The sequence below is a fragment of the Melospiza melodia genome, chromosome 28 (genome assembly GCF_035770615.1).
Source record: "Melospiza melodia melodia isolate bMelMel2 chromosome 28, bMelMel2.pri, whole genome shotgun sequence".
In the NCBI taxonomy this organism is placed as follows: domain Eukaryota; kingdom Metazoa; phylum Chordata; class Aves; order Passeriformes; family Passerellidae; genus Melospiza; species Melospiza melodia.
In genome coordinates, this window is record NC_086221.1 from 7,262,573 (window position 1) to 7,288,539 (window position 25,967).

Sequence of the window (25,967 nt, forward strand, 5' to 3'; positions counted from 1 at the left end):
GAATTTTCTCTCGGGGGAAGCATTTGGGTGCTGCTCGTTGCTGCTTTATCCCCCAAACAGGAGGCAGAGCCCAATCTCCAGCCAGCAGCAGAGCAAGACCCAGCCCTGCTGGCAGATAAAGAGCTGAAAAATACACAAATTGGGGCATACAGAACATGGAGCAACAGCACAAAGAGCAAAAAAAAAAAAAAAAAAAAAAAAAGGAGAATTTTTTTTTAAATAATCAAATATTTTCTAAAAAAACCAAGTAATTAAAAAATCAAGTAATTAAAAAACAAGTAATTTCTTTAAAAAATCAAGTAATATATATATTTAAAAATCAAGTAATTTCTTTAAAAAATCAAGTAATCTCTTTCTAAAAATCAAGTAATATATAATCTTTTTAAAAATCAAGTAATTTCTTTAAAAAATCAAGTAATCTCTTTCTAAAAAATCAAGTAATATATATATTTAAAAATCAAGTAATTTCTTTAAAAAATCAAGTAATCTCTTTCTAAAAATCAAGTAATATATATCTTTTTAAAAATCAAGTAATTTCTTTAAAAAATCAAGTAATTTCTTTAAAAAATCAAGTAATCTCTTTCTAAAAAATCAAGTAATATATATATTTAAAAATCAAGTAATTTCTTTAAAAAATCAAGTCATTTCTTTAAAATCAAGTAATCTCTTTTAAAATCAAGTAATCTCTTTAAAAAATCAAGTAATCTCTTTCTAAAAAATCAAGTAATATATATCTTTTTAAAAACCAAGTAATTTCTCTTCAAAAAATCAAGTAATTTCTTAAAATCAAGTAATCTCTTTAAAAAATCAAGTAATCTCTTTAAAAAATCAAGTAATATATATATATTTAAAAATCAAGTAAAAATCATTAATTTGTTCAAAAAATCAAGTAATTTCTTTTAAAAATCAAGTTTATATATATATATATATATGTGTGTGTGTGTGTGTATATATAAGACAAATTCAAATGCATCATTTCCCTCTCCCCTCATTGGAAAAGGAAGTGAACACGCTTTTTTCCCCTGTAAACTCGGCACACCTCAGGCCAGTTCCGGACACAAGGAGGGATTTCAGGATTTCAGTCGCTCTTGCCCGGTTCCAGCTGGGGGTTGTCCTTCCAGACGCGGATGGTGAGGCAGGTGGCCATGGCCAGCCAGCCCAGGTAGGGCAGCAGCAGCAGCGCTGCCAGCCGGTTGATGCGGGTACCAGGAGCAGAAGGTGCCCAGGGCCAGCCCGTCCAGGCACAGCACATCGACCACAGCAGCTGCGGGGACAGATGGTGGCACGGGGCTGGGGAACGCGGCACGGACCCACCCGGGCTGCCAGAACGGCCCCGGCACCAAGGAGGGATGGGGGGCTGGCACTGGAGAGACCCTGACCCCAAATATTGGCCCTGGGCTCTCATCAATGACACCTGGGTAACAGCACAAGTAATTAACGTGCTCTGCTCATGAAGGGATCCCCAGATGAACACCCTGCTCTGAGCCCCTTGCTGACAGAACAAACTGAACAAAACACCTGAACAAACTCTGCAAAATACCCAGGTACAGGTGGGGAAGTGGGACAGGGATGGGGGGCTGGCACTGGAGAAACCCCGACCCAAATATTGTCCCTGGGCTCTCATCAGTGACATATGAGTGTGTCACACCGTGAGTAATTAATGTGCTCATCTCTGCTCGTGATGGAATCCTGCAGATGAGCACCCTGCTCGTGTCCTCTTTGCTGACACAACCTGCTCGTGCAGATGAACACTGAACAAACTTTCCAAAATACCCAGGTACAGGTGGGGAAGTGGGACAGGGATGAGGGGCTGGCACTGGAGAGACCCCGACCCAAATATTGTCCCTGGGCTCCATCAGTGACATATGAGTGTGTCACACCATGAGTAATTAATGTGCTCATCTCTGCTCGTGATGGAATCCTGCAGATGAGCACCCTGCTCGTGGCCAGTGTCCTCTTTGCTGACACAACCTGCTCGTGCTGGTGGCCACTGAACAAACTTTCCAAAATATCCCGGTACAGGTGGGGAAGTGGGGGGGGACAGGGATGGGGGGGCTGGCACTGGAGAGACCCCAACCCCCAGGGCGCTGTCCCTGGGCTCCCATCAGTGACCCCCGAGGTGTGTGACACCAGGAATAATTAACGTGCTCTTCTCTGCTCATTACGGAATCCCACCCTGCTCGTGGCCAGTGTCCCTTTGCTGACACAGCCTGCTCCTGACAGTGGCCACTGAACAAACCCCCAGCTGCACCTTTCACCCCCAGAGTGACAAAACCCAGGTGAAAACGCCAATTCCCAGCTGTGCCTCTGCCACCTCGGGCCTTGGCACCTGAGGCACAGCCTGGCGGCCCTGCCCGGGTGTGGCACTGCCCAGCCCCGCCCTGCCTGTGCCCGATAAGCCCCCAGAGCTGCTCCCCTCAGCGATGTGACAGTGCTGTTGTCACCCAGGGTGTGACCCCACAAAGGGCTTTATCTCCCAGCCCCGACCCTTAACTGGGGTGCAGCCCTGGCAGTGCCCAGCCCCGCTCCCCACCCCGGCTATCACAGCGAGCCTGCAGGGGCTGACACCCTGTGTGTGTGGCTGCAGCCCCAAATTCCCGCATCACTCCCCTCAGCACGGCCCCAGAGCGCCCCAAAGCGGCAGGGAAGCCCCATTACCATGTTGAGGTTGTGGGCACCGAAGAACAAGGGTGGCCATGCCCAGTTGAGCAGCAGCTGAGCCCGTAGAGCCCCATGGGCACGATGGCCTTGCTGCTGCAGCCCCCCAGGTCGCTCCACACCAGGTAGGGAGCGTAGCTGTGGGGAAGGAGAGCTGTTAGTGCCACCCTGGGCAGGGACAGAGCCCCTCCTGCCCCTGCGTGTGCCCCAGCAGAGACTGGCAGCACTGCAGGGACAGGGGACAGCTCTGGGCTGGGTTAGGTTGGAAATCAGGGAATGATTTTCCCTCAGAGGTGCTGGCACTGCCCAGGGATGGGCACAGCCCTGAGGTTGCCAGAGCTTCACGGAGTTTGGACACTGCTCCAGGGATGCCCAGGGTGGGATTTTGGGATCACCCATGTGCACTGGATGATCCCCTTGCAGCTGGGGCTGTTCCATTATTCCATTCCACAACTCCCTGTCCCTCCCTGCTCCCAAACCTCCCCTGTCCCACCAAAGTGGCCCCTGGCCCCTACCCAGTGCCATGGCTGGTGGTGGCATCCCCAAGGCTGTGGCACTGCCTGCAGCATGCCAGGATCACACCTGGCTGGGTCAGGGTCACACCTGACAGGGTCACACCTGGCTGGGACAGGGTCACATCTGGCTGGGTCACACTGGGGAGGGACAGGGTCACACCTGGCAGGGTCACACCTGGCTGGGACAGGGTCACACCTGGCAGGGTCACACCTGGCTGGGACAGGGTCACATCTGGCAGGGTCACACTGGGGAGGGACAGGGTCACATCTGGCTGGGTCACACCTGGCTAGGACAGGCTCACACCTGACAGGGTCACACCTGACAGGATCACACCTGGCTGGGACAGGGTCACATCTGGCAGGGTCACACCTGGCTAGGACAGGCTCACACCTGACAGGGTCACATCTGGCAGGGTCACATCTGGCTGGGACAGGGTCACACCTGACAGGGTCACATCTGGCTGGGTCACACTGGGGAGGGACAGGGTCACATCTGGCTGGGTCACATCTGGCTGGGTCACATCTGGCTAGGACAGGCTCACACTTGGCAGGGTCAGGACACCCCAAAGCTGGGACAGAGTCTGGCAGGGTCACTCTGGCTGTGCCAGGGGCAGCAGGACAGCAGGACAGCAGGACAGCAGGACAGCAGGACAGCAGGACAGGACACTCACCCCATGCCCGTGTACAGCATGGTCCAGGCCACAGGGAACACTCTGCGGGACGGGCACCACGAAGGCTTTTTCAGCTTCTCGTACCACGCTGGGATCTCCTTCCTGTTCAGGAACCAGCCAAGGAACCCTCCCACGTGGGGCAGGACGGTGAAGCCCACGGTGTAAGCCCACATCCTCCCTCAGGGGCTTGGAATCGTCTCTTTTCCTGCTCTGAGTTAAAAGCAAAATCACAGCATCACTTTTAAAGGATGGGTTTTTTCCCTGCTTCCATCCTCTAATTCCATGTCCCATTTCAGTCCCTAAGGCAGGTGGAAATGATTTAATGTGTTCAGCCCTCTCTGAAATGGGGATTATTCCTGCCTGGGATGTTTCCCCCCTGATTTTTCCACTCTTTCACTGCAATGTTCTGGTGTTTGGGCTGTCCCCATCCCTGCTCCTGGGGCTGGCAGGCTCTGAGATCCCTCCTGGAGCTGCTCCCCCTTCTCTGTTGCCCTCAGGATGAAAACCCAAACTCCATCCAGAATTCCCCATGATTTTTCAACGTGGGTTTCTATTTTAATTTCTATTTTAAAAGAGGTCTGTGACAGAAAAAAATCCTTCCAGCAGCTCCAGGAAACCACAGCAGAGAGAACTCTCACCTTTGCACAGGGGGAGGTTCTGAATTTGTTCACGGAGCTCCTTTTGTATAAAAGCAGGGGAAATTTTTTCTTTAATAATAAAAATGTTCCCACACAATGCAGGGTAAGACCAGGACACATCCAGAATTCAGTGTCTGTCCTGCATCTTCCCCTGCAGGGAACCCAAACCTGCCACTCTTCCATCGTCCCCAAATTCCCCTTCCCTCAGGATCCGTGCAGGAATTGAACCCTGATTAACATTTCTCGGGAATTCTGGGCAGGAGCTGCCAGCAGAGCAGTTCTGAGCTGTCAGCACGGGCACACGATGCACCTGGGAGGGTTTGGGATTCAGGAATGCAGGAGGAGCAGCCCCTGAACCGGGGAAATGGGGAACAGGGGATGGGACCGAGCTCCACAGGCTCTGCTTGGCTTTCAGTTCACAATTAACACTCTGCTAATTAGCTCGCTGTTATTGCTGTCACCACACCGGGCTTGGGAGGGCCAAATTCCCACCTCACCGAGGAACAAACACCCCGAACACCACCTTGAGCAACAATTCCTTCACCTGACAATTTATGGCGCTCTCGAAGTACCCACAGAACCAGGAAACAGCTGAAAACCAACCCAAATTCAGTTCTGAAACCGACCCAATTTCAGTTCTGAAAACCGACCCAATTTCAGTTCTGAAAACCAACCCCAATTCAGTTCTGAAAACCAACCCGAATTCAGTTCTGAAAACCGACCCAATTTCAGTTCTGAAAACTAACCCAAATTCAGTTCTGAAAACCAACCCGAATTCAGTTCTGAAAACCGACCCAATTTCAGTTCTGAAAACCAACCCCAATTCAGTTCTGAAAACCGACCCAAATTCAGTTCTGAAAACCAACCCCAAGTTCAGTTCTGCTTTAAATGTGACCCAGTCCTGCCACATTCTGCTCCCCACACACCCCACAGGAACGGAATATGGGAAAACACTGAATTTCCCCAATTCCTTTGGGGCTGCAGAGGGGAAGGAGGGTTGGAAGACTTTCTTTTGGTTTTTCTCAGGTGCCTGAGCCTTACCTGGGTCAGCGCCTCGCTGTGCCTGGCCGAGGGAAGGGCTGGGACATCCAGGATGGGCTGTCCCTGCCACTGGTGATCCCCGAGTGCTGCAGCTGCAGCCGCGTTTCACCCAAACGGCCCCAAACGGCCCCAAACTGGGGCGGGGAGCTGGGGCTGGGGCTGATTAAACTGGGAGCTGCTGCTGGGGACAGGCACTGCGAGTTTGGGGTGGTGGAACCCTGGGGACAGTAACTGGGAGTTTGGGGTAATGGAGTTTGGGGACAAACGCTGGGAATTTGGGGTGCTGGAACCTGGGGACAATGACTGGGAATTCGGGATGGTGGAACCTGGGGACAATCATTGGGAATTCGGGATGGTGGAGCCTGGGGACAGTTGCTGGAGTTTGAGGTGGTGGAGCCTTGGGATAATCATTGGGAATTTGGGATGGTGGAGCCTTGGGATAATCATTGGGAATTCAGGATGATGGAGCCTGGGGACAGTCGTTGGGAGTTTGGGATGCTGGAGCTTGGGGACAATTGCCAGGAATTTGGGGTGCTGGAATCTGGGGACAATCACTGGGAATTCAGGATGATGGAGCCTTGGGATGGTCTCTGAGAATTTGGGATGCTGGAGCCCTGGGACAATTATTGGGAATTCAGGATGGTGGAGCCTGGAATTTGGGGTGCTGGGGCCCCAGGACAATCTCTGGGAGTTTGGGATGGTGGAGCCCAGGGACAATCACCGGGAATTCAGGATGGTGGAGCCTGGGGACAATCATTGGGAGTTTGGGGGGCTGGAACCTGGGGACAATGACTGGGAATTTGGGATGGTGGAGCCTGGGGATAATCATTGGGAATTCAGGATGATGGAGCCCTGGGGACAGTCGTTGGGAGTTGGGGATGTTGGAGCCCAGAATTTGGGTGCTGGAGCCCCAGGACAATCTTCAGGAATTTGGGGTGCTGGAACCCAGGGACAATCACTGGGAATTTGGGGTGATGGAACCCAGTGACAATCATTGGTAATTTGGGATGCTGGAGCCCCAGGACAATCTCTGGGCGTTTGCAATGGTGGAACCTGGGGACAGTCATTGGGAATTTGGGGTAGTGGAGCTTGAAGACAATCACTGGGAATTTGGGATGGTGGAGCCCACCCTCCCCCAGGCCCTCATTAACACCCCAATAATTAACCTGGCGTTTCCCAGGGCCACCTGTGCGTCCCTTTGGCCAAAATTTCCCTGGCAGGTAAAACGAAGCTGTTCCAGGGCTGTGTAAAATGGCAGAGGGAGAAGCCAGAAATCAATTTCCATTAGGGAGCTGTCTGGCAGGGCTGGCAAAATGAAACACTAATTCCCAGCAGTTCTGGGTCATTACCTGGATTTCATGGAGGCAGGAGCAGGGCTGGCTCCTCACACGCTGCAACAGGAATCAGGAAAATCTCCTCTTTCACTGAGCTCCCAAGGAAATTATTCTTTTCATGGGAGGAGAAAGAAAGAGAGGGAAAAATCTGCTGTAAAAAGCCAGATTTTCAGCCAGCCTGAATGCTGCCCTGCCGTGGGTTGGTCCAGTGGAATTCCCAGTTCCAGTGACAGATGCAGAGCTCGTTAATCACAGCCCTGCTTCTCCTCCTGAGCCTGTTGCTATTTGTGACTGGAGATTTGTGTCATGGAACCATGCAGCTCTAAAAGATCCTGAATGGTTTCCATCCCAGTCAGCCCCTGCTGCCCCCACCGGCTCTGGCAAAAAAAAAGCACCGAATTTGACAATTTTCAGCTGGAGATTTTTGTCCCCCTGGGCACGAGCCCAATCCCACAGGCTTGGCAGGAGTGTGTGCCCAGGCTGGCTTGGCATGGAACGTGCTGGAAGGTGGAGAAGCTGAGGGTCAAACCCTAGCGATCAGTGGATGTGTGAGGCTGGGATTGCTGCTGGTGATGGGGGAACAGAAAATGGGAGGAGGGAAAAAACAACAGGGGCAGTTCCAGGCCTAAAAGTTCCTCCTGTCCTGGGCACGTGCTGGAGCAGGAAACAGCCCTGGGAATGATCTGGAAAAAGGGGATTTGTGGGGATGGAGATGGGGAATTGGTGGGGATGGAGAGGGAGAGATTTGTGGGGTGGAGATGGGGAATCTGTGGGGATGGAAGATGGGAGATTTTGGGGACGGAAAGGGGAATTTGGGCATGTGGGGACGGTTTCCTCATCTTCCCATGGATTTCCACCTGGATATTCCAGCTTTGGATGCTTTCTCAGCAGCCCAGGCTGAGCTGAGCCTGCTCTGCAGTGGAACTGTGTCCATCCCAGGACTGGGAAAGAGCAGGATCAGGTTTGGGAAGAACTTTTGGAGCTCCAGTGCTGGAACCAGGGTGGGTTTATGTGGCATAAATCCATGCCCAGCCACCCCAAGGGATGTGTGTGATGCCCTTGGGGTTCCTCCTGCCCTGGGCACGTGTTGGAGCAGGAAACAGCCCTGGGAATGATCTGGAAAAGGGGATTGATGGGGATGGAGAGGGGAATTTGTAGGGATGGAGAGGGAGAGATTTGTGGGGTGGAGATGGGAGATTTTTGGGGATGGAGATGGGGGATTTGTGGGAATGGAGACGGGGAATTTTTGGGGTTGGAAGATGGGAGATTTTGGGGATGGAGATGGGGAATCTGTGGGGATGGAGACGGGGAATTTGTGGGGTTGGAAGATGGGGAATTTGTGGGGATGGAGATGGGAATTTGTGGGGTTGGAAGATGGGAGATTTTGGGGATGGAGATGGGGAATCTGTGGGGATGGAGATGGGGAATTTTTGGGGATGGAGACAGGGAATTTTTGGGGTTGGAAGATGGGGAATTTGTGGGTTGGAAGATGGGGAATTTGTGGGGATGGAGATGGGGAATTTGGGCACGTGGGGACGGTTTCCTCATCTTCCCACGGACTTCCACCTGGATATTCCAGCTTAGGATGCTTTCTCAGCAGCCCAGGCTGGGCTGAGGCTGCTCTGCAGTGGCCCCGTGTCCATGCCAGGGCTGGGCCCGCGGGGATTTGGGGTCCTGGCTGTGCAGCATCCCTGCCGGGACGGGCAGGGAGCTCAGTTACACAACGGAGCTGTTTGTTTGGCTCTCCTTGGCAACCCCCGCACGTCCTGCCCGCCGGGGCTCGCTCCGCGCACGATTCATTGCTCCAATAGAAAGGCCCCGTTCACCGGAATATATTATTGAAAAGCTGCATATTTCAATCCGCCCTAGATCTGGAAATAGAGATGCAGGGTCAGCTCCTGCCGTAAATCTGCACGGCTCCTGCGAGCCGGCGGAGCTTCCCTGATTTACAGCGGCAATAAAGGAGCGGGATGGGGATGGGGATGGGGATGGGGATGGGGATGGGGATGGGGATGGGGATGGGGATGGGGACTCCTGGCTGCCACCAAGGACGTGGCAGGGACAGGCAGGACCCTGGTGGCCATCCCTGTGACCTGCTAGCCCCGAAACTGCGGCAGGAAACGTTTCCTTGTGCTGCACTGAAAAAAAAAAAAAAACGAAAAAACAAATCAAAGCACCACCATACTTTTAATTTCCTTTAAATTTTTTATTTGTTTTGTGGGGTTTTTTTGTTGGTATTTCTTTTTGTTGTTTGAGTTGGTTTGGGTTTAAAAGTTTAATTTATATTTTATATATTTTATATATATATTATATTAAATAATATATATATAATATATATAATTTTTTATATATATAATTATACATACAATTATATATAATATAATATAATATAATATAATATAATATAATATAATATAATATAATATAATATAATATAATATAATATAATATAATATAATATAATATAATATAATATAATATAATATAATATAATATAATATACATAATTATATATTATATTATAATATATAATATATTATAATATAATAGATATATTATAAATAACATATATTATAATATGTTATATAATATATGTTATTATATATTATTATATTATATATTATATGTTATATGTTATATATTGTATAATACATATTATAGAATAGATTATATAATATATATTATATATCATAATAATATATTATAACATATATAATATATATAATATATTTTATATATTAAATATATATGTTATATATTATATAATATATAACACATATAATATATATATTATATATTATGATAATAATATTATCATATGTGGGCTGGGCTGGTGTGCACAGGGATTGGAAAAGGGCTGGAAAGGGGTGGGAAAGGAGGAGGATGGAGGATGGAAAAGAGGGGATAGAAATTAGGAAAGGAAAGGGAAAATTGGAAAAGGAGGATGGAAAATGAGGGATCTGAAGGAGGGATGGAAATGGGGGAATGGAAAGGGGAGATGGAAAGGGGATGGAAAAGGAGGATGGAAAGGGGGAATGGAAAGAAGGGATGGAAAGGAGGGGATAGAAAGGGGAGGGAAAGGGGAGGATTGAAAGTGGGGATGAAAAGGGAGGGATGGAAAAGGGGGATGGAAATGGGTTGGAGCTGGCTGGAAGAGGCTGGAAGGGGCAGAATGGGATAGGAGGGGGCTGGAAGGGACTGGAGAGGACAGAAGGGGACAGAAAGGGGATGGAGGGGACAGCAAGGGGCTGGCAGGAGCTGCCTCCTCTGATAACGCCGGCCGGGCTCGCCCTTATCTCCTGCAGGAGCCGCTGCCCTGCGGCCACAGCAGTGAATTCCAGCGGCCCCGCTCCTGCTTTTATTTTACTGCACAATGCTTCGCGTCTAACCCTGATCACCTGTGGTTTAACCCTACCTGGTCCTGCTACAGCGCATCTTTTACATAAATACCTTTTATTATTTAAAAGATATTTCTAATCCTCTAAAATTAGAGAATTGGAAATATTAGATATTAAATAGTAAAATACCTGGTCTTTTCGCAAAGGCATGTTTTAAAACGCATTAAAAACTTATTTTTAGTTCAATTTGTCTCTCAACCGTGTCATCTCTATTCCAGGGCGTTCTTCATCAGCGCACGTTATTTCAAAAATACACAGAATGCACAAAAATGTACAAAATACACCAAAATATACAAAATACACGAAAATATATGCACAAAAACATACAAAATAACCAAAAAATATACAAAATAACCAAAAATATACAAAAACACCTTGTATAAAGGCATGCAAGACTGTGTAAGCTTTCTGTCAGATTATCCTGCCATGGGATCCCAGCCAGGCCCTGAGAATTCCAGTGAGGGAAACGTGCCTGGCAGGGAAGGATTCAGTTTGAAAAAGGGAAATGAGAAAAACAGGAGTGTTCTCCCAGCTCCTGCCTACTGCCTTTCACTTTGTGCCCTGGAAATTGCCTAGGAAAGCCTTTATTCCCACAAAACTTGGGGGTTTTGGAGTTTGGAAACCTTTATTCCCACAAAACTGAGGGGCTTTGGGGTTTGAAAATCCTTTATTTCCACAAAACTGAGGGGTTTTGGGGTCTGAAAATCCTTTATTTCCACAAAACTCGGGGTTTTTGGGGAGTGACCCAGTTTTGGAGACACTTGACTCAAATCCCATCTCCAGCTCTCCCTTGGCACCAGGTCCTGGTTTCTGTTTGGGGTCAATCCCAAATCTGAATGGCCAAAGGCAAACACTGCACTGACAGCGTGCCCTTAATTATTATTTTTTTTTTTTTTTTTGTGATTTAATTAGAGCAGGATCTGGGTTTGGGGCAGGGCACAAAGTGGATTAGGGGAGCGGCTGCCTCTTTAATCGGGGCCATTTCTCCTCCCTTAAATTTCACCCTTTGCTCTCCCAGAGGCTCTGGGAATCCTCTGGAGATCCCAGAGCTGCAGAGCTGGGGGAGGATTTTGGTTATTTATAACCCCAGGGGCTGGAGGGGGATAAATTCCTTTGGATTCCAATCTTTAATCTGCTGCTGGCGGGTTCTGTGGAAATCCTGAGCCCCCTGCTCCTCCTGCAGCAGATTTCATCCCGAGCTTCCCTCTCTGCTCTGCTCCCAGCACATCCCCAGGGTTAATCCTGCCAGGAATCCTGTTCCACAATCCTGGCATCCCAAAAACCCAGCCCAGGGACCCCTGGCAGGTGGAGCAGCTGCTGGGACATCCCCAAGATCTCCCATCTTCCATCCCCACATTCTCCCTTCTTCATCCCCAAAATCTCCCGTCTTCCATCCCCACAATTCCCCTCCACACCCCAAAAATCTTTCCCTCCCCATCCCCACAAATTCCCCTCTCCAGCTCACAAATTTCTCCCTCTTCATCCCCACAAATTTCCCTCTCCATCCCAAAAATATCTCCCTTTCCATCTCCAAAATCTCCCATCTTCCATCCCCACAATTTTCCCTCTCCACCTCAAAAATCTTTCCTCCCCCATTCCCATAATCTCCCATCTTCCATCCTCACAAATTCCCCTCTCCACCCCAAAAATATCTCCCTCTCCATCCCCAAAATCTCCAATCATCCATGCCCAAAATCTCCCATCTTTCACCCCAATTTCCCCTTTCCCATCCCCACAATTTATCCTCTCCATCCCACAAATTTCTCCCTCTTCCATCCTCACATCCTCCCCTCTTCCATGCCCAAATTCTCCCTTCTTCACCCCCAAAATCTCCCATCTTTCACCCCAATTTCCCCTTTTCCATCCCCAAATCCTCTCCAGGGAGGCTCTGCAGCTCAGGGATGGCACAAGCAGCTGCAGCAGCAGCAGATTTCTCTCCCTTTTAGCTCCTCACTGAAAATAAAAGCTAAAGAAGACCTGGAATCCCAAAATTAAGGAGGCAGCTGAGGCTGGAGAGCTCATGGAGTGAGGAGCAAAACTCCTGGAAGCTTCTGGAAGCAAACCCTGCACACAGCCAGGTGAGTTTGCACTCAGTGTACCATTTTTATTTGACATAGATAGATATTTTTAATATATTACATCATTTAAAAACAGATTATAGGTAAAAACACACACTTTTGGTTTGGTTTTTTTGCTTGTTTTTTGCAGGTCAAAGCCATCACAGCGTGTCCCACACAGTGCAAGGGGACAACTTGTGCATTTCCCCCTCTTCTCCCCCTGGAAAAACAAGGTTGGTGTCCTTGTCCCACCCTTCCAGAGCCACCACCAAGTGTCCCTTAGAGCCCTGGGGACAGCTGGAGCCTGGGGAGGGGACAGACAGCAGGGACAGGCTCCTCCATCCAGGATTCATCCAGGAAAAATTCGTTCAGGAGGATTCATCCAGGAGGGAAAGGGTGGGATCAAACACAGCCCTCAAACTGGCTCAGTTGGAGTAAAAAGAGGCTCAAAAGGTGTAAAAAGAAGCTCAGGAGGAGAAAAAATAGGCTCAAGGGGAGTAAATAAAACTCCTTTGGGTTCTCAGCCCTTTTCCATGCACCACCCTGAACTCTGGGATGAATTCTCCTGGATGAATTGTTCCTGGATCAATTATCCTGGGTGAATTCCTCCTGGAGAAATCCTCCTGGATGGATCCTCCTGGATAAATCCTCCTGCACAGTCCCAGTTCAGCCCTCCCAGTCCCAGTTCAGCCCTCCCAGTCCCAGTTCAGCATTCCCAGTCCCAGTTCAGCATTCCCAGCCCCAGTTCAGCACTCCCAGCCCCAGTTCAGCATTCCCATTCCCAGTTCAGCATTCCCAGTTCAGCACTCCCAGTCCCATTTCAGCACCCCCAGCCCCAGTTCAGTCCCAGTTCATCATTCCCAGCCCCAGTTCAGTCCCAGTTCAGCATTCCCAGTTCAGCCCTCCCAGTTAAGCATACCCAGCCCCAGTTCAGCATTCCCAGTTCAGCATTCCAGTTCAGCACTCCCAGTTCAGCATCCCCAGTTCATCATTCCCAGCCCCAGTTCAGCATTCCCAGCCCCAGTTCAGCACTCCCAGCCCCAGTTCAGCATTCCCATTCCCAGTTCAGCATCCCCAGTTCATCATTCCCAGTCCCAGTTCAGCATCCCCAGCCCCAGTTCAGCATCCCCAGTCCCAGTTCAGCATTCCCAGTTCAGCATCCCCAGTCCCAGTTCAGCATCCCCAGTTCAGCATCCCCAGTCTCAGTTCAGCATTCCCAGTTCAGCATTCCCAGTTCAGCATTCCCAGTTCAGCACTCCCAGTCCCAGTTCAGCATCCCCAGCCTCAGTTCAGCATCCCCAGTCCCAGTTCAGCACTCCCAGTTCAGCATTCCCAGTTTAGCATCCTCAGTCCCAGTTCAGTATTCCCAGTCCCAGTTCAGCATCCCCAGCCCCAGTTCAGCATCCCAGTCCCAGTTCAGCATCCCCAGTCCCAGTTCAAGTTTTTTTTCCACCCAGGAAAGAGCAGAGAGCAGAGGGAGGAGAGGCCCTGACGCCCTGAGAGCTCCCCCCTCTGCGAATCCCCTGAGATAAACGGATCAAACGGAATTTTTCCTTTGTACAGCACCCATGGAAGAGTTCTCCCCCCTGTCCTGGGCTTCCCTAAGGCTCAGTCCTTTCCCACAAATCTGAAAATTCTCCTTTATGGCCTCACAGCTGCAAGGGGGAGCTTTAGCTGGGAAATGAGAATTAAATGAGCACCAAAAGCTCTCCCTGATCCTCTGGAGTTCCAGGAGTGTGTCTGAAGCAGCGAATTAAAGCTGATTTTTATTTTTTCCAAGTCCTGCTGGACACAACCCAAGCAGAGAACCGACGGTGATTTGTAAATTAAGGAGAAAAAAAGAGAAATAACGACGGTGGCTCGTACCCATCGTGGCCACAAGGCTCCATCTGGTGGCGTTTGCACCCAAAAAGGAGCTGGGGAAGAGGGGGAAGCACGGATCGTACTGGTTAAACTGCTTCACAGCAGAGAAATGGCTTTAAACCCGAGGTGAAACTCGCGATTAAACTTCTCCCAAGCTGGGAGAGGAGGTGGCACCATGGGAAGGGGAATTTTGTGAGGAGAAATGGATCTGCAAGGGGACAAAGCATCCAGGGAGGGCCACAAAATCAGAATTGTGGCCACAAAACCTGAATTGTGGCCACAAAACCTGAGCACAGCCAAGCTCTGCTGCCCTGCACAACCGAGCAGCAGTGGGAATAACACAGGAAATATTTTAATGCCTTTCTCTTGAGAGCATTCCCAAAAGGGAAAAGGGAGCAGCCAGGAGCAAAATGCCAAGCTCAGCTATGGAAGCAAGATGCAAAATTTGGTTATTCTGTTAAAAAAAGAGGCAGGGACAGGAGAAATGGGAAGAGTTAAAAATCCAGGCTGGTCCTGCTCAGCCTGCAGAGGGAGAAGAGGGAGGGATCCTTCATCTGCAGCTTGGGCAGGACAGGGAACACCCAGCCTGAGCTCCCTGCTCTGCAGAAATCAGCTTTGGGACGGGAGAGAGGAGCTGGCTCACCCCAAAATCACTCAGGCACGGTCAGGAACAGAACCAGCACCAATCCCTGCCCAGAGGAGCCTGGTGCCCGCTGCAGGGGTGACTGCAGCTCCAGTGGCTCCCAGTGAGAGCCAGGGAGCCCAACTGGGGCAGGGACACTGCCTGTCCTGGCACCCACAGGTTTTAGAGCTGGGGGAGATGCTGGGGCTCCCCCAGAGCTGCAGGGCTGCAGCCAGGAGGGTTTGCATGGAAAAGGGTCGGGATTGTCCATGGAGAGGCTGGGAAAGGGGCTCAAAGTGGTGGGAAAGGCTCAAAGTGGTGGGAAAGGCTCAAAGTGGTGGGAAAGGCTCAAGTGCTGGGCTCAGGAGCAGCAGGATTGGAGCAGCCAGGGCTGGGATCACCCTGGGGCACAGGGATGGAGCTGTCAGTGATGGGGAGGGGGCTCTGCTCCTCTGTCAGTGATGGGGAGGGGGCTCTGCTCCTGCCCCGGGGGCACAGGACCCACCAGGGGCACACTCTGGCATTGTCACACGCTGCCACTGGGGCATTGTGTGCCACATTGGCATCGTCACACCTCTCTGCTCCTCCAGAGCAGCTGGGGGGACAGGGATGTCCCAACCCAGAGATGTCCCATCCCAAAGATGCCCTATCTCAGGGATGCCCCCTCCCAGAAATGCCCCATCCCAAAGATGTCTCCTCCCAGGAACAACCTATTCCAGAGATGTCCCATCCCAGAGATGTCACCTCCCACAAATGTCCCCTCCCAGACATGTGCCCTCCTCAGCCCCTTTTTGAGGCACCAAACCCAACAAAGCAGAGCCCCCCCCGTCCCCATTCCTCTCCTGGGGGTGCAGAGCCCCCAGCCATGCTCTCTCCTGGGGGTTCCTGGGGTCCCCCCAGCCGCGGGGGTGTGGGGCAGAGCAGGGGGTGCCCGGTGCCCCCCTCAGGGGGTGAGGAAGCGCCGCAGCACCAGGTGCCCCAGCACCACCACCACGGCCACCACCAGCAGGTACTTCACATAGACATTGTCCAGGTTCTGCACGGCCTCCTGCCAGGGAGGGGACACGGGGGGGGTCAGTCCTGGCAGTGTCCTCGACCCCCAAACCTCAGCCCCTTGCCCCCAGTCCCTGACCCCTTCAGCTACCCTGCCCCCTGACCCCAAACCTGCCCTCCTGACCCCAAAACTATACCCCCCTGTCCCCAAGCCCTGACCCCAAAACTGCCCCCAAACCCTGCCCCTTGCCCCCAAGCCCACCCCCTGCTTCCAAACTCTGCCCCCAAAACTGCCACAAAACTGTCCCTAAAGCTGCCCCCAAAGCTGTCCACAAACCCTGCTGTCTGCCCCCAAACGCTGCTGTCTGCCCCCAAAGCTGTCCATAAAGCTACCCCAAGACTGCCCCCAAAACCTACCCCCAAAACTGCCCCTGCCCCCAAACCTTGCCCCCTGCCCCTAAACCTGCCCACAAAGCTGCTCCAAGACTGCCCCCAAAGCTGCCTGCCCATAAACCCTGCCCCAAACCTGCCCCTGAGCTGCCCCCAAACCCTGCCACCTACTTCCAAACCCTGCCCTCTGCCCCCAAAGCTGCCCCAAAACTGCCCCCAAAGCTGGCACAAGACTGCCCCCAAAACTGCCCCCACTGCTGTCCCCTGCCCAAACCTTGCTGCCTGCCCCCAAACACGCTCCCTGCCCCCAAAGCTGCCCCAGAGCTGCCCCAAACCTGCCCCCAAACCTGCCTCAAACCCTGCCCCCAAACCTGCCCTCGAGCTGCCTCCAAACACGCCCCCTGCCCCCAGAGCTATCCCAAACCTGCCCCCAAAACTGCCCCAAACACTGCCCCCAAAGCTGCCCCCAAGCTGCCCTCGACCTGCCCCCTGCCCCCAAACCTGCCTCAGAGCTACCCCAAGCTGTCCCAAACCTGCCCCCAAAGCTGTCCTCAAACCCTGCTGCCTGCCCCCCAAATCTGCCCCCAAATCTGCCCCCAAACCTGCCCCAAACTTGCCCAAACCTGCCCAGAGCTGCCCCAAACCTGCCCAGAGCTGCCCCAAACCTGCCCCAAAGGTGCCCAAACCTGCCCAGAGCTGCCCCAAACCTGCCCAGAGCTGCCCCAAACCTGCCCCCAAACCTGCCCCAAACATGCCCAAACCGGCCCAGAGCTGCCCCAAACCAGCCCAGAGCTGCCCAGAGGTGCCCCTGTGCGCTCACCCATCCTCCCTGCTGCGCGATCCAGCGCGCGATGCGGTGCTGCAGCATGAACTCGCCGACGTAGCGCGCGATGCGCCGCAGGAAGCCGCTGACGCCGCGCTGCCACACGTGCATGGCCAGGCGGTACCCGAAGGCCAGCAGGGCGATCACCCGGCCCCAGTTGATGCCGCTCTCAAACAGGCTGCAAAAAAAAAAAACACCCCAGGAGATGCCTGAATTCCTGCCCTGAGCTCCCAGCTCGGAGCTGGCCAGGGCAGCGGGGTCAACATTGAGGAAACGGCCCCAAAATTGTAGCAAGAAAAGCTTGGGTTGGATGTTATTGGAATATTTTTCCTCTGGAAGGGTTGGCCGGCCTCGGAACAAGCTGGGGAATCTTGAGCAGTGCAGTCAACATTGAGGAAATGGCCCCAAAATTGTAGCAAGAAAAGCTTGGGTTGGATGTTATTGGAATATTTTTCCTCTGGAAGGGTTGGCCAGCCTTGGAACAAGCTGGGGAATCTTGAGCAGTGCAGTCAACATTGAGGAAATGGCCCCAAAATTGTAGCAAGAAAAGCTTAGGTTGGATATTAGTGGAATTTTTTTCCTCTGGAAGCGTTGGCCAAGCTGGAGGATCCTGAGCAAAATGATCAGGATTGAGGAAATGGCCCCAGATTGTACCAGGAAAAGCTTAAATTGGATATTATTGGATTTTTTTTCTCTAAAAGGGTTGGCCAGCCTACACTGGGGAATCTTGAGCAGGGCAGTCAACATTGAGGAAATGGCCCTAAAATTGTAGCAGGAAAAGTTTAGGTAGGATATTGTTGGAATTTTTTTCTCTGGAAGTGTTGGCCAGCCATGGAACAGCTGCCTACACCACAGAATCTTGAGCAGGGCAGTCAACATTGAGGAAATGGCCCCAAAATTGTAGCAGGAAAAGCTGAGGTTGGATATTATAGAAAATCTTTTCACGGGAGTTGAGAGAAGTGACTCAGAAATGGAGCCACGCTCAGAATTTTCCATGGGAATCCAAACACTGCTGGGAAAAAGAGGCTCCACAGCAGTTTGCAAATTTACCTGAGTGTGACAAGAGTTAATTTACCTGAGTGTGACCAGGACAGGGACAGAGGTTAATTTAATTTACCTGAGTGTGACAGGGGTTAATTTACCTGAGTGTGACAAGGACAAGGACAGGGGTTAATTTAATTTACCTGAGTGTGACAAGGACAGGGACAGGGGTTAATTTAATTTACCTGAGTGTGACAAGGACAAGGACAGGGGTTAATTTAATTTACCTGAGTGTGATAAGGACAGGGACAGGGGTTAATTTACCTGCGTGTGTTGCCGCCTCAGCCAGCACGGCTGCCCGGATAGGGGAGCAGGAAAAGGACAGAAAGGAAGGAGTTAAACACTGGAGAAAAGAGGAATTAGACACAAACACCGAGCACAGGGACAGGGCTGTCACAGCCAGAGGTGTTTGGAGCACTGACAGGAGCCCAGAGACCCATCCTGCCTGAGCTGGGTGGGCACAGAACCCCTTGGTGCCTCCTCAATCCAAACTTCCCTGGGAAGTCCTGGCAGGAAGGTTTCTAGGTCTGTGCCCTCACTCCTCACCTGTCACTGTGCTTTGGGTGGCTGTCACCTGCAGGAGGCTCTGTGTGTGTCACCTGCAGGAGGCTCTGTGTGTGTCACCTGCAGGCTCTGCCAGCCCATGGAGCCACTCCCATAGCAAGGTGTCCATGAGGACCAGCTTGGGTGGGGACTCTGAGCCACCTCGTGTGTGGCATCCTGCCCATGGCAGGGGCTGGACTGAGGTGGTCTTCAAGGTCCCTCCTGACCCAACCATTCCAGGATTCCAAGATTTCTGTGACCATCCCACCTCCAACAAGCGTTGTTCCCTGGGATGTCCCAGCCTGGAGCAGGGGACAGCAGGAGCTGGTTGTGCCCCAGAGGGGGAGCTGGGACAGGCATGGGGGACATCCCCTGAGGGACCCCAGGCAGCTGGGCAAGGCCTGGGAGGGCACAATGATAGGAGCAGGCAGAAAACACAGGAATAACCCCAGGAAGCTTGAGGGCTGGAGGGTGAAGCTCAAACAGAGTGTGGGTTTAACCAACAGCACTGACCACATCCAACCTCCCCTTCCCTTCTCCTGCAGGGGAAGCCCCCAGCCCAGCCCAGGAGCTCTCAGGCTTTACCTGGAGGCAATTTTGGTGAAGGTCTCGTAGGCGTTGTGGCGGGTGGGCTGCAGGCTCTCCAGCATGGTGCGGAACTCGGCGTCGTAGCGCCGGTAGATGTCGTCCCCGATGATGGCCAGGCGCTGCCCCACCTGGCTGCCCGTGCTGGGGGGTGAGGAGGAGTCAGGCCAGGCTCCGGAGCACGGCCTGGCTCAGGGCAGGGGTGGGAGCAGGGATTTACCTCTCCAGGTCCTGCTGGATCTGCTCGATCTCGGGGTCGGGCGGCAGCTCCGCGCCGCGCTCCTGGCGCTCCTGCTGGTAGCGGTAGAAGGCGTAGCTGCGGAACACCTCCTCAGCCTCCTCTGCCACGCGGCCTTCTGCAGGGACAGACAGACAGACATCAGGCCATCTCCGTCCATTCTCAGGTTTGGAAGGGGCCATTCCCACAGAACCTCCTCCAGACCCACACATGTCCCCACAGAACCTCCTCCAGACCCACACATTTGTCCTTGTCTCCATACAATCTTCTCCAGACCCCCACATGTATCCCTGTCCCCACACAACCATCTCCAGACCCACAAATGTCACCACAGAACCATCTCCAGACCCACACAGGTCTCCTGGTCTCCACACAACCTTCTCCAGACGCACACAGGTCCTTGGTGTGTCCCTACACCCACAAAGCCTTCTCCAGACCCGCACATTTGTCCTTGTCTCCATACAACCTTCTCTAGACCCACACATGTCACCACAGAACCTTCTCCAGACCCACACAGGTGTCTCTGCACCCTCACAACCCTCTCCAGACCCACACATGTCCCTATCCCCCCATAAACATCTCCAGGCCTACAGAACCATCTCCAGGCCCACACAGGTGTCCCTACACCCTCACAATTCTCTCCAGACCCACACATCTGTCCTTGTCTCCATACAACCTTCTCCAGATGCACACATGTCCGCACAGAACCTTCTCCAGACCCACACACACGTCTCTGTGCCCACATAAACATCTCCAGGCCCACAGAAATGTCTCCAGACCCACACATGTCCCCACAGAACCTTCTGCAGACCCACACCGGTGTCCCAGCCCCACTGGAGCAGGGAGTGTTTCAGCCCCACGGTGACAGATCCCTCATCACACACATTCCACAGCTCCAGGGAAGGTCCCCACAGGATATCCTGGATTGGAGCTTGGTTTGGGCTGCTCCAGAAGCTCCAGGAGGGGACAGTGGCTCCCAGAAATCTCAGAAATCCCAGAAATGCAGACTGGCCACGCAGCTTTCCAGAATCTGCATTTCCATCCTGAGATCTTCCTGCCCAGGGCTGGGAAGTGAGGGCACAGCTGTGCTGGCAGTGCTGCCCCACACACCCCATCCCCAAACCCCAAATCACACCAAATCCTCCTCACAGGCTTTGCCAGCTGCTGCCACCTCCCTGTCCTGGCTGGACCTGCCATGCTCAGGTGACACCAGCAGAGCTGAAGGGAAAGGACAGCTCCTGTCACTTTTCCAGGGGTTGTTTTCTGTTCCTAGACAAGGGTTTGTTTGGCAAACAGATCTCCAGACTTCCCCTCTCTTTCACTTTCTTACAGTTGCAGTCTGTGACGTTCCAAGGGGAGAGCAAGAAAATGAAACCAACTGAGTCAGAGTTTCAGGGAGAGGAGGGCAAACACTCAGCCAGACACAAGAGGAAATCTCTGCACCAAAAAAAATTCCCTGGAGCTATTTTTAGGAATGCCAGGACAGGAGGACACATTCCCCCTTCCCATAGGTGCTATTCCCATTGGGATTTCTTGGGATCTCTCCCACCCAAGGGATCTGGGTCAGGGTTTGCCTGGTGGCAAACAGTGCCAAGGGGAAGTTTGGAGCTGCTCAGGGATCTCTGGAAGGGAGGAATTGCTCCGTGTCTGCTCCGTGTGTGATTTACCCTCCTCACCTGCCCAGCAGCACCAGGAGTCACCGTGTCCCACCCTTCACCTGCTGGGCTGAGCTGAGGGTTTTTCCTGCCAGCCCCACTCCCAGTTTCACCCAGTAACTAGGGCAGGGCTGGGCTGGGCTCACATGGGGACAGTGGCCCAGCCTGTCACCACTGCCCTGCCAGGGCACACAGCACCTGCTGTCACCCCAAGGCCACCCAGACTGACTGAGATCTGTGTTTTCCTCTGTGATTTCAACCCCAAACACCTCCCACGCTCTCATGCTCAGGGAAGGAAATGCACAACGCCAGGCAGCTCCCAGCACTTTGTTCTCTCCGTGCCTCCAATCCCACCTTGCTGCCCACCCTGACCATCCTATGCCAAGCACACAATCCTTGGTTGTTTTGGATGGAAGAGAACATCAAGCCTTTCCCCATTCCACCCAGGGACACCTCCCTCTAGACCAGGATGCTCCCAGCATTTCCCAAAAGCTCTGAGCACCTCCCAGTCCAATCCAGCTCCTTACAGAGCTGATCTGTTACCCCAGCCTTGCAAAAAGCCCTGGAGACAGGAAATCCCGTTTTGCCAAAGGAACACAGCAGGGAAATGAATTAAAAACAAAGGTTTGAAGAGGAGAGGAGCACCCAGAGACCCCAGAACCCTTTACCTGAGCTGAGCCCGTGGCTCCCCCGGCGTTCCTCATTCCCCTCATTCCCTGAGGCCATTGCAGAGAGCTCTGGGGATGGCAGCTTCACCTGGAAGGGGATGGAGATGGTGAGTGCCTGGAGGAGCCCTGTGGTCCCTCACAGCCCAAGGAGCAGAGCCCAGTGCTTTTATCTCTGCCAGAGCTGGTTCCTCCCCTGCAGAACACTCATTCTGTACGCACAGGAGGGATTTGAGTGCACTCTGACTTCCCTGGCTCCCTTTCTATAAGGATGCTGATGATGGTTTCGTTTTCTAAGGAGGGTGCTGATGTCATTTTTGTCAATAAAAGAGACCTCCCACCTCTAATGGACTTTCCTACTGCTTCCAAAAGTTGTGGGCTGCATCAGCTCCTGCTCAGCCCAGCCCACAGAGCTTTCCAAAAGTCAGGAACAAAAATTCCAGCAGCTCTGAGGCTCCCTGGCTGTGACCACACTGAGCTGCCTGACATAATCTTCATGAGATGAGCCCTGATTTCCTCCAGGACTCCAATTTCCTCGAATTCCCTTTGCTCTTTACATTCCCCCTCTCAGAAAATAAGAAAATTAAATAAATGGGAACTAAACACAAAGCTCATCTTTTCCCTGAAGTTCACAGGTGTCCTAAAGCTGCAGTTCAGGGCTCATCAGAGCTCCTTGAGGCCACAAAGTTCCTGTCAGGATTAATGGGATCAGGGCAGCTCCTTGCTGCTGTCTGACATTCCAGAGCACATTCCCAGCCCAAACTTCCACAGGGCTGAGCTGGGGACTTTCCTCATCTGCACCAAAGCTGAAATACAATTCCTGACACCCCAAAATTTAAATTGCACCCAATGGGACAAAAATAAAGAAGTGCTGGATAGGGATAAATAACCACCCATGGGTATGGGAGAAGTGCACAAGGTGGTTCAAGCTCATGGCTTCAAACTGGAGATCGTTCAGAAGGCAAAAGAAATGGAAGTACAGCCCATTCGCTGTGGGAGGGGGCCTGGAAGTGCAAAGCTGGGAAAACCACGAGGTCCTGCACAGCTGCACAGGGGCCTGAGCCTGGTGAGCAGGATGGAAATGCTGATTTTTCCTACACTCTCAGTTTGGAGGACAGGATTGCCCCCTTCCTCCCCAAACACAAAATCCCCATCCAAGGCAGAGCTGAGAAGGCAGTGAGGATCATCAGCTGGGACCAGGGGTAAATCCCTGGGAGAGCTGCTGGGCACTGGCCAAATCAGCTCCAGAGCTGCCTCTCCTGGCACTCAGAATCACAGAATTCCCTATCCTGGGATGGTGCAGATCTTTTGGATGGTGTCCATGCTTTGGGGTGGTGCAGATCCCTTGGGATGGTGTCCATCCCTTGGGATGTACAGATCCTTTGGGATGTGCAGATCCCCTGGGATGTACAGATCCTTTGGGATGGTGTCCATCCTTTGGGATGGTGTCCATCCTTTGGGATGTACAGATCCTTGGGATGGTGCAGATCCCTTGGGTGGTGTCCATCCTTTGGGATGGTGCAGATCCTTTGGGATGGTGCAGATCCCTTGGGATGGTGCAGATCCTTTGGGTGGTGTCCACCCTTTAAGATGGTGCAGATCCCTTGGGATGGTGCAGATCCCTTGGATAGTGTTCATCCCCTGGGATGTGCAGATCCTTTGGGATGGTGTCCATCCTTTGGGATGGTGTCCATCCTTTGGGATGTACAGATCCTTTGGGATGGTGTCCATCCTTTGGGATGCACAGATCCCTTGGGATGGTGCAGATCCCCTGGGATGGTGCAGATCCTTTGGGATGGTGTCCACCCTTTAAGATGGTGCAGATCCCTTGGGATGGTGCAGATCCCTTGGATAGTGTCCATCCCCTGGGATGTGCAGATCCTTTGGGTCATGCCCATCTCCTCCTCCACTCAGGAGCCTCCTGTGCTTCCCCCTCTGCCATCCCAGCCCCTGGCCGAGCCCACCTGCACTGGGAGGACTCGGAGCTGTTCCCAAGCTGGGAGCAGCTCCTTGGAGCTGTGGGAACAGTGGGGATCTCCTCTGTACCCCACAGTGCCACTGCTGAGCAGGGTGTGCGTGCACCCAGTATAGAGCTCAGGATCCCCTGGAGCTTTCCCAGCTTGGCCTGTGGGGCAGAGGGCTGTGCCCACAGAGACCCAGGGCTGCCCAGGGGTGCCCAGGGGTGCCAGGGGTGATGGTGACTTTTCCTGCCTGGGATGGGTAAGTGAGGAGTGAGGACTTCCTGGAGCACTGTGCTGCCTGTGCAGCACAGGAGCCCAGAGCAGATGACTCATGATTTTCAACTTGACTTTCATTTCTGAAGCCCTGCAGTGTTCTTTGTTTTCGGTTTCCTTCTGGCCCCTGGTAGCGCTGTTTTCTCTGTCACACGTGATGCTGAGGCCCTGTCACTGCTGTCACCACCCTCACCCGGCCCCAAATGTCCATGTGGACTCCCAGAAGAGCTCCCTGTCCGTCTCTGCAGGGCTCAGGGTGCCTCAGGCCATCCTCTCCAGCTTCCAGAGCTGCTGCCCGTGCTCCTCCTGCTTCCCAGCTTCCCCGTTCCCCCTTTGTTGCAGGAACAAGGGTGTGAACCAGGAGGTGACACCCAGACACCCAGAGACAGCCTGGGGCTGCAGGAAATAAAAACCCTCCATGATGTGAGTCAGGGCTCAAAGCAGGGTGTCGGGGCAGCTGCAGGGTCTCATCCACACTACGAGGGTCCTGTAGGAGGCTGCAAGGGGTTAAAGCAGCTGCAATCCCGATACCCGAGCCCAGCCAGGGGCTCTGGAATCACCCCCTGACTGTTATGAATGCCAGGAAATTGATGGAGCATCCCTTGGGACGAGCCTTGGCAGCGATCCCTGCAGGACAGAGATCCCACAGGATCCCTGATCCCATCCCTGCCCGGCCAGCGGGGCCAGGGCCGCTTCTCCCCCTGCCTCTGCCCCAGGGCAGCAAAATTTGGCCAGTTTGGGGCCATTTGCCCAGTTTGGGGGTAGCACAGTTTGGGGCCATTTGCCCAGTTTGGGGGTAGCACAGTTTGGGGGTAGCACAGTTTGGGGGTAGCACAGTTTGGGGCCATTTGCCCAGTTTGGGGGTAGCACAGTGTGGGGGTAGCACAGTTTGGGGGTAGCACAGTTTGGGGGTAGCACAGTTTGGGGGTAGCACAGTTTGGGGCCATTTGCCCAGTTTGGGGGTAGCACAGTTTGGGGGTTGCACAGTTTGGGGGTAGCACAGTTTGGGGGTTGCACAGTTTGGGGGTTGCACAGTTTGGGGGTAGCACAGTTTGGGGGTTGCACAGTTTGAGGGGTTGAACAGTTCGGGGTTTGAACAGTTTGGGGTTGCCCCAGTTCGGTGGTTGCAAGTTTGGGATCTGCCCACCCAGCACGGCCCCAGGGTGGGCACAGGACCCCCAGCATCCACCCAGCCAAGGTCACCCCCAAACCGTGCTCGGGGGTCCCGGCGGGGCCAGCACAGCCACAGGCGCCGTGCCCGTGTCCGGGTCACCGCCCGGGCGTGGCGGGACGGGTGTCACCCGATCCCCGGCGGGGACAGCTGTGCCCACCGGTGTCCCCTGCCCACCGGTGTCCCCTGCCCTGATGCCGCGGGCACTGTCAACTCCCAGCTGGAAAAAAATCGGTTAAACGAGGAAAAATTCCCTTTTTGGGGCAGCTAAATTCCCTTTTTGGGGCAGCGACCCGCCCGGAGCGGGACCTCCAGCCCTGGCCCGGGGGTTTCTCACACCCACCGCAAACTTTGTCCCTGTCCCCCCTCCCGCACCCCGCACCCCACACTGCCGCTCCATCCCTGCCCATCCCATCCCATCCCGGCCCGGAGAACGGGGATAACCCATCCCAGGAGAGTTTGGGGAGGGGGAAACGGGGGGAAAACTCCGCTCACCGCGTCCCGGCGGGTCGGGATGTCCCGGGAGCTACCGCATCCCTGCCGGGACCCGCTCCATCCCTCCGGCCGCTCCCTTCCTGCCTCCCGCCCGGGCAAAGGAAGCGCGCGGGGCCGAGGAGGAGGAGGGAAAAGAAGAAGAGGAAAAAAAAATCAAGCAGAAACCCAACCCCAGTGACCATAGATAGAGCCGCGCTTTATTCAGATTTATTCAGCTCCCTCTAGAGGCACCAACCCCCGAGCTCCGGGCGAGTTTTTGGGGGGTTCTGGGGGTTCCTTGGGGGAAGCTGAAGCATCTCCCGGTCCCTGCGCGGCTCGGGGGGTGCAGGGTGCGGGG

The 25,967-nt window shown here is 53.0% G+C and overlaps 3 protein-coding genes across 3 annotated transcripts in view; all 3 read right to left on the reverse strand.

The window, feature by feature from the left end:
* Positions 1-1,078: 1,078 nt before the first annotated feature.
* On the reverse strand, positions 1,079-5,638 carry TSPO2 (translocator protein 2). The gene is given in 6 exon segments (XM_063177864.1): positions 1,079-1,201; positions 1,203-1,262; positions 2,659-2,720; positions 2,723-2,796; positions 3,845-4,054; positions 5,524-5,638. Coding segments are annotated over 5 exon segments (492 nt in total). The 5' UTR covers positions 4,018-4,054; positions 5,524-5,638.
* Positions 5,639-7,363: 1,725 nt separating this feature from the next.
* Positions 7,364-25,967, reverse strand: part of LOC134430461 (ubiquinol-cytochrome c reductase complex assembly factor 2) — a 79,598-nt gene continuing 60,994 nt past the window's right edge. The window contains exon 5 of the mRNA XM_063178158.1: positions 7,364-7,378. The gene's annotated coding sequence lies outside the window, so the exon portion shown is untranslated. The remainder of the gene's footprint in view (positions 7,379-25,967) is intronic.
* BAK1 (BCL2 antagonist/killer 1) lies at positions 13,709-25,741 on the reverse strand. The gene is made up of 6 exons (XM_063177937.1): positions 25,631-25,741; positions 21,734-21,821; positions 19,393-19,528; positions 19,173-19,316; positions 17,001-17,181; positions 13,709-15,845 (listed from the first exon to the last, which is right to left on the reverse strand). Exons 2-6 carry the CDS (start codon positions 21,789-21,791, stop codon positions 15,741-15,743), a joined length of 624 nt encoding a protein of 207 aa, XP_063034007.1. The 5' UTR covers positions 21,792-21,821; positions 25,631-25,741; the 3' UTR covers positions 13,709-15,740.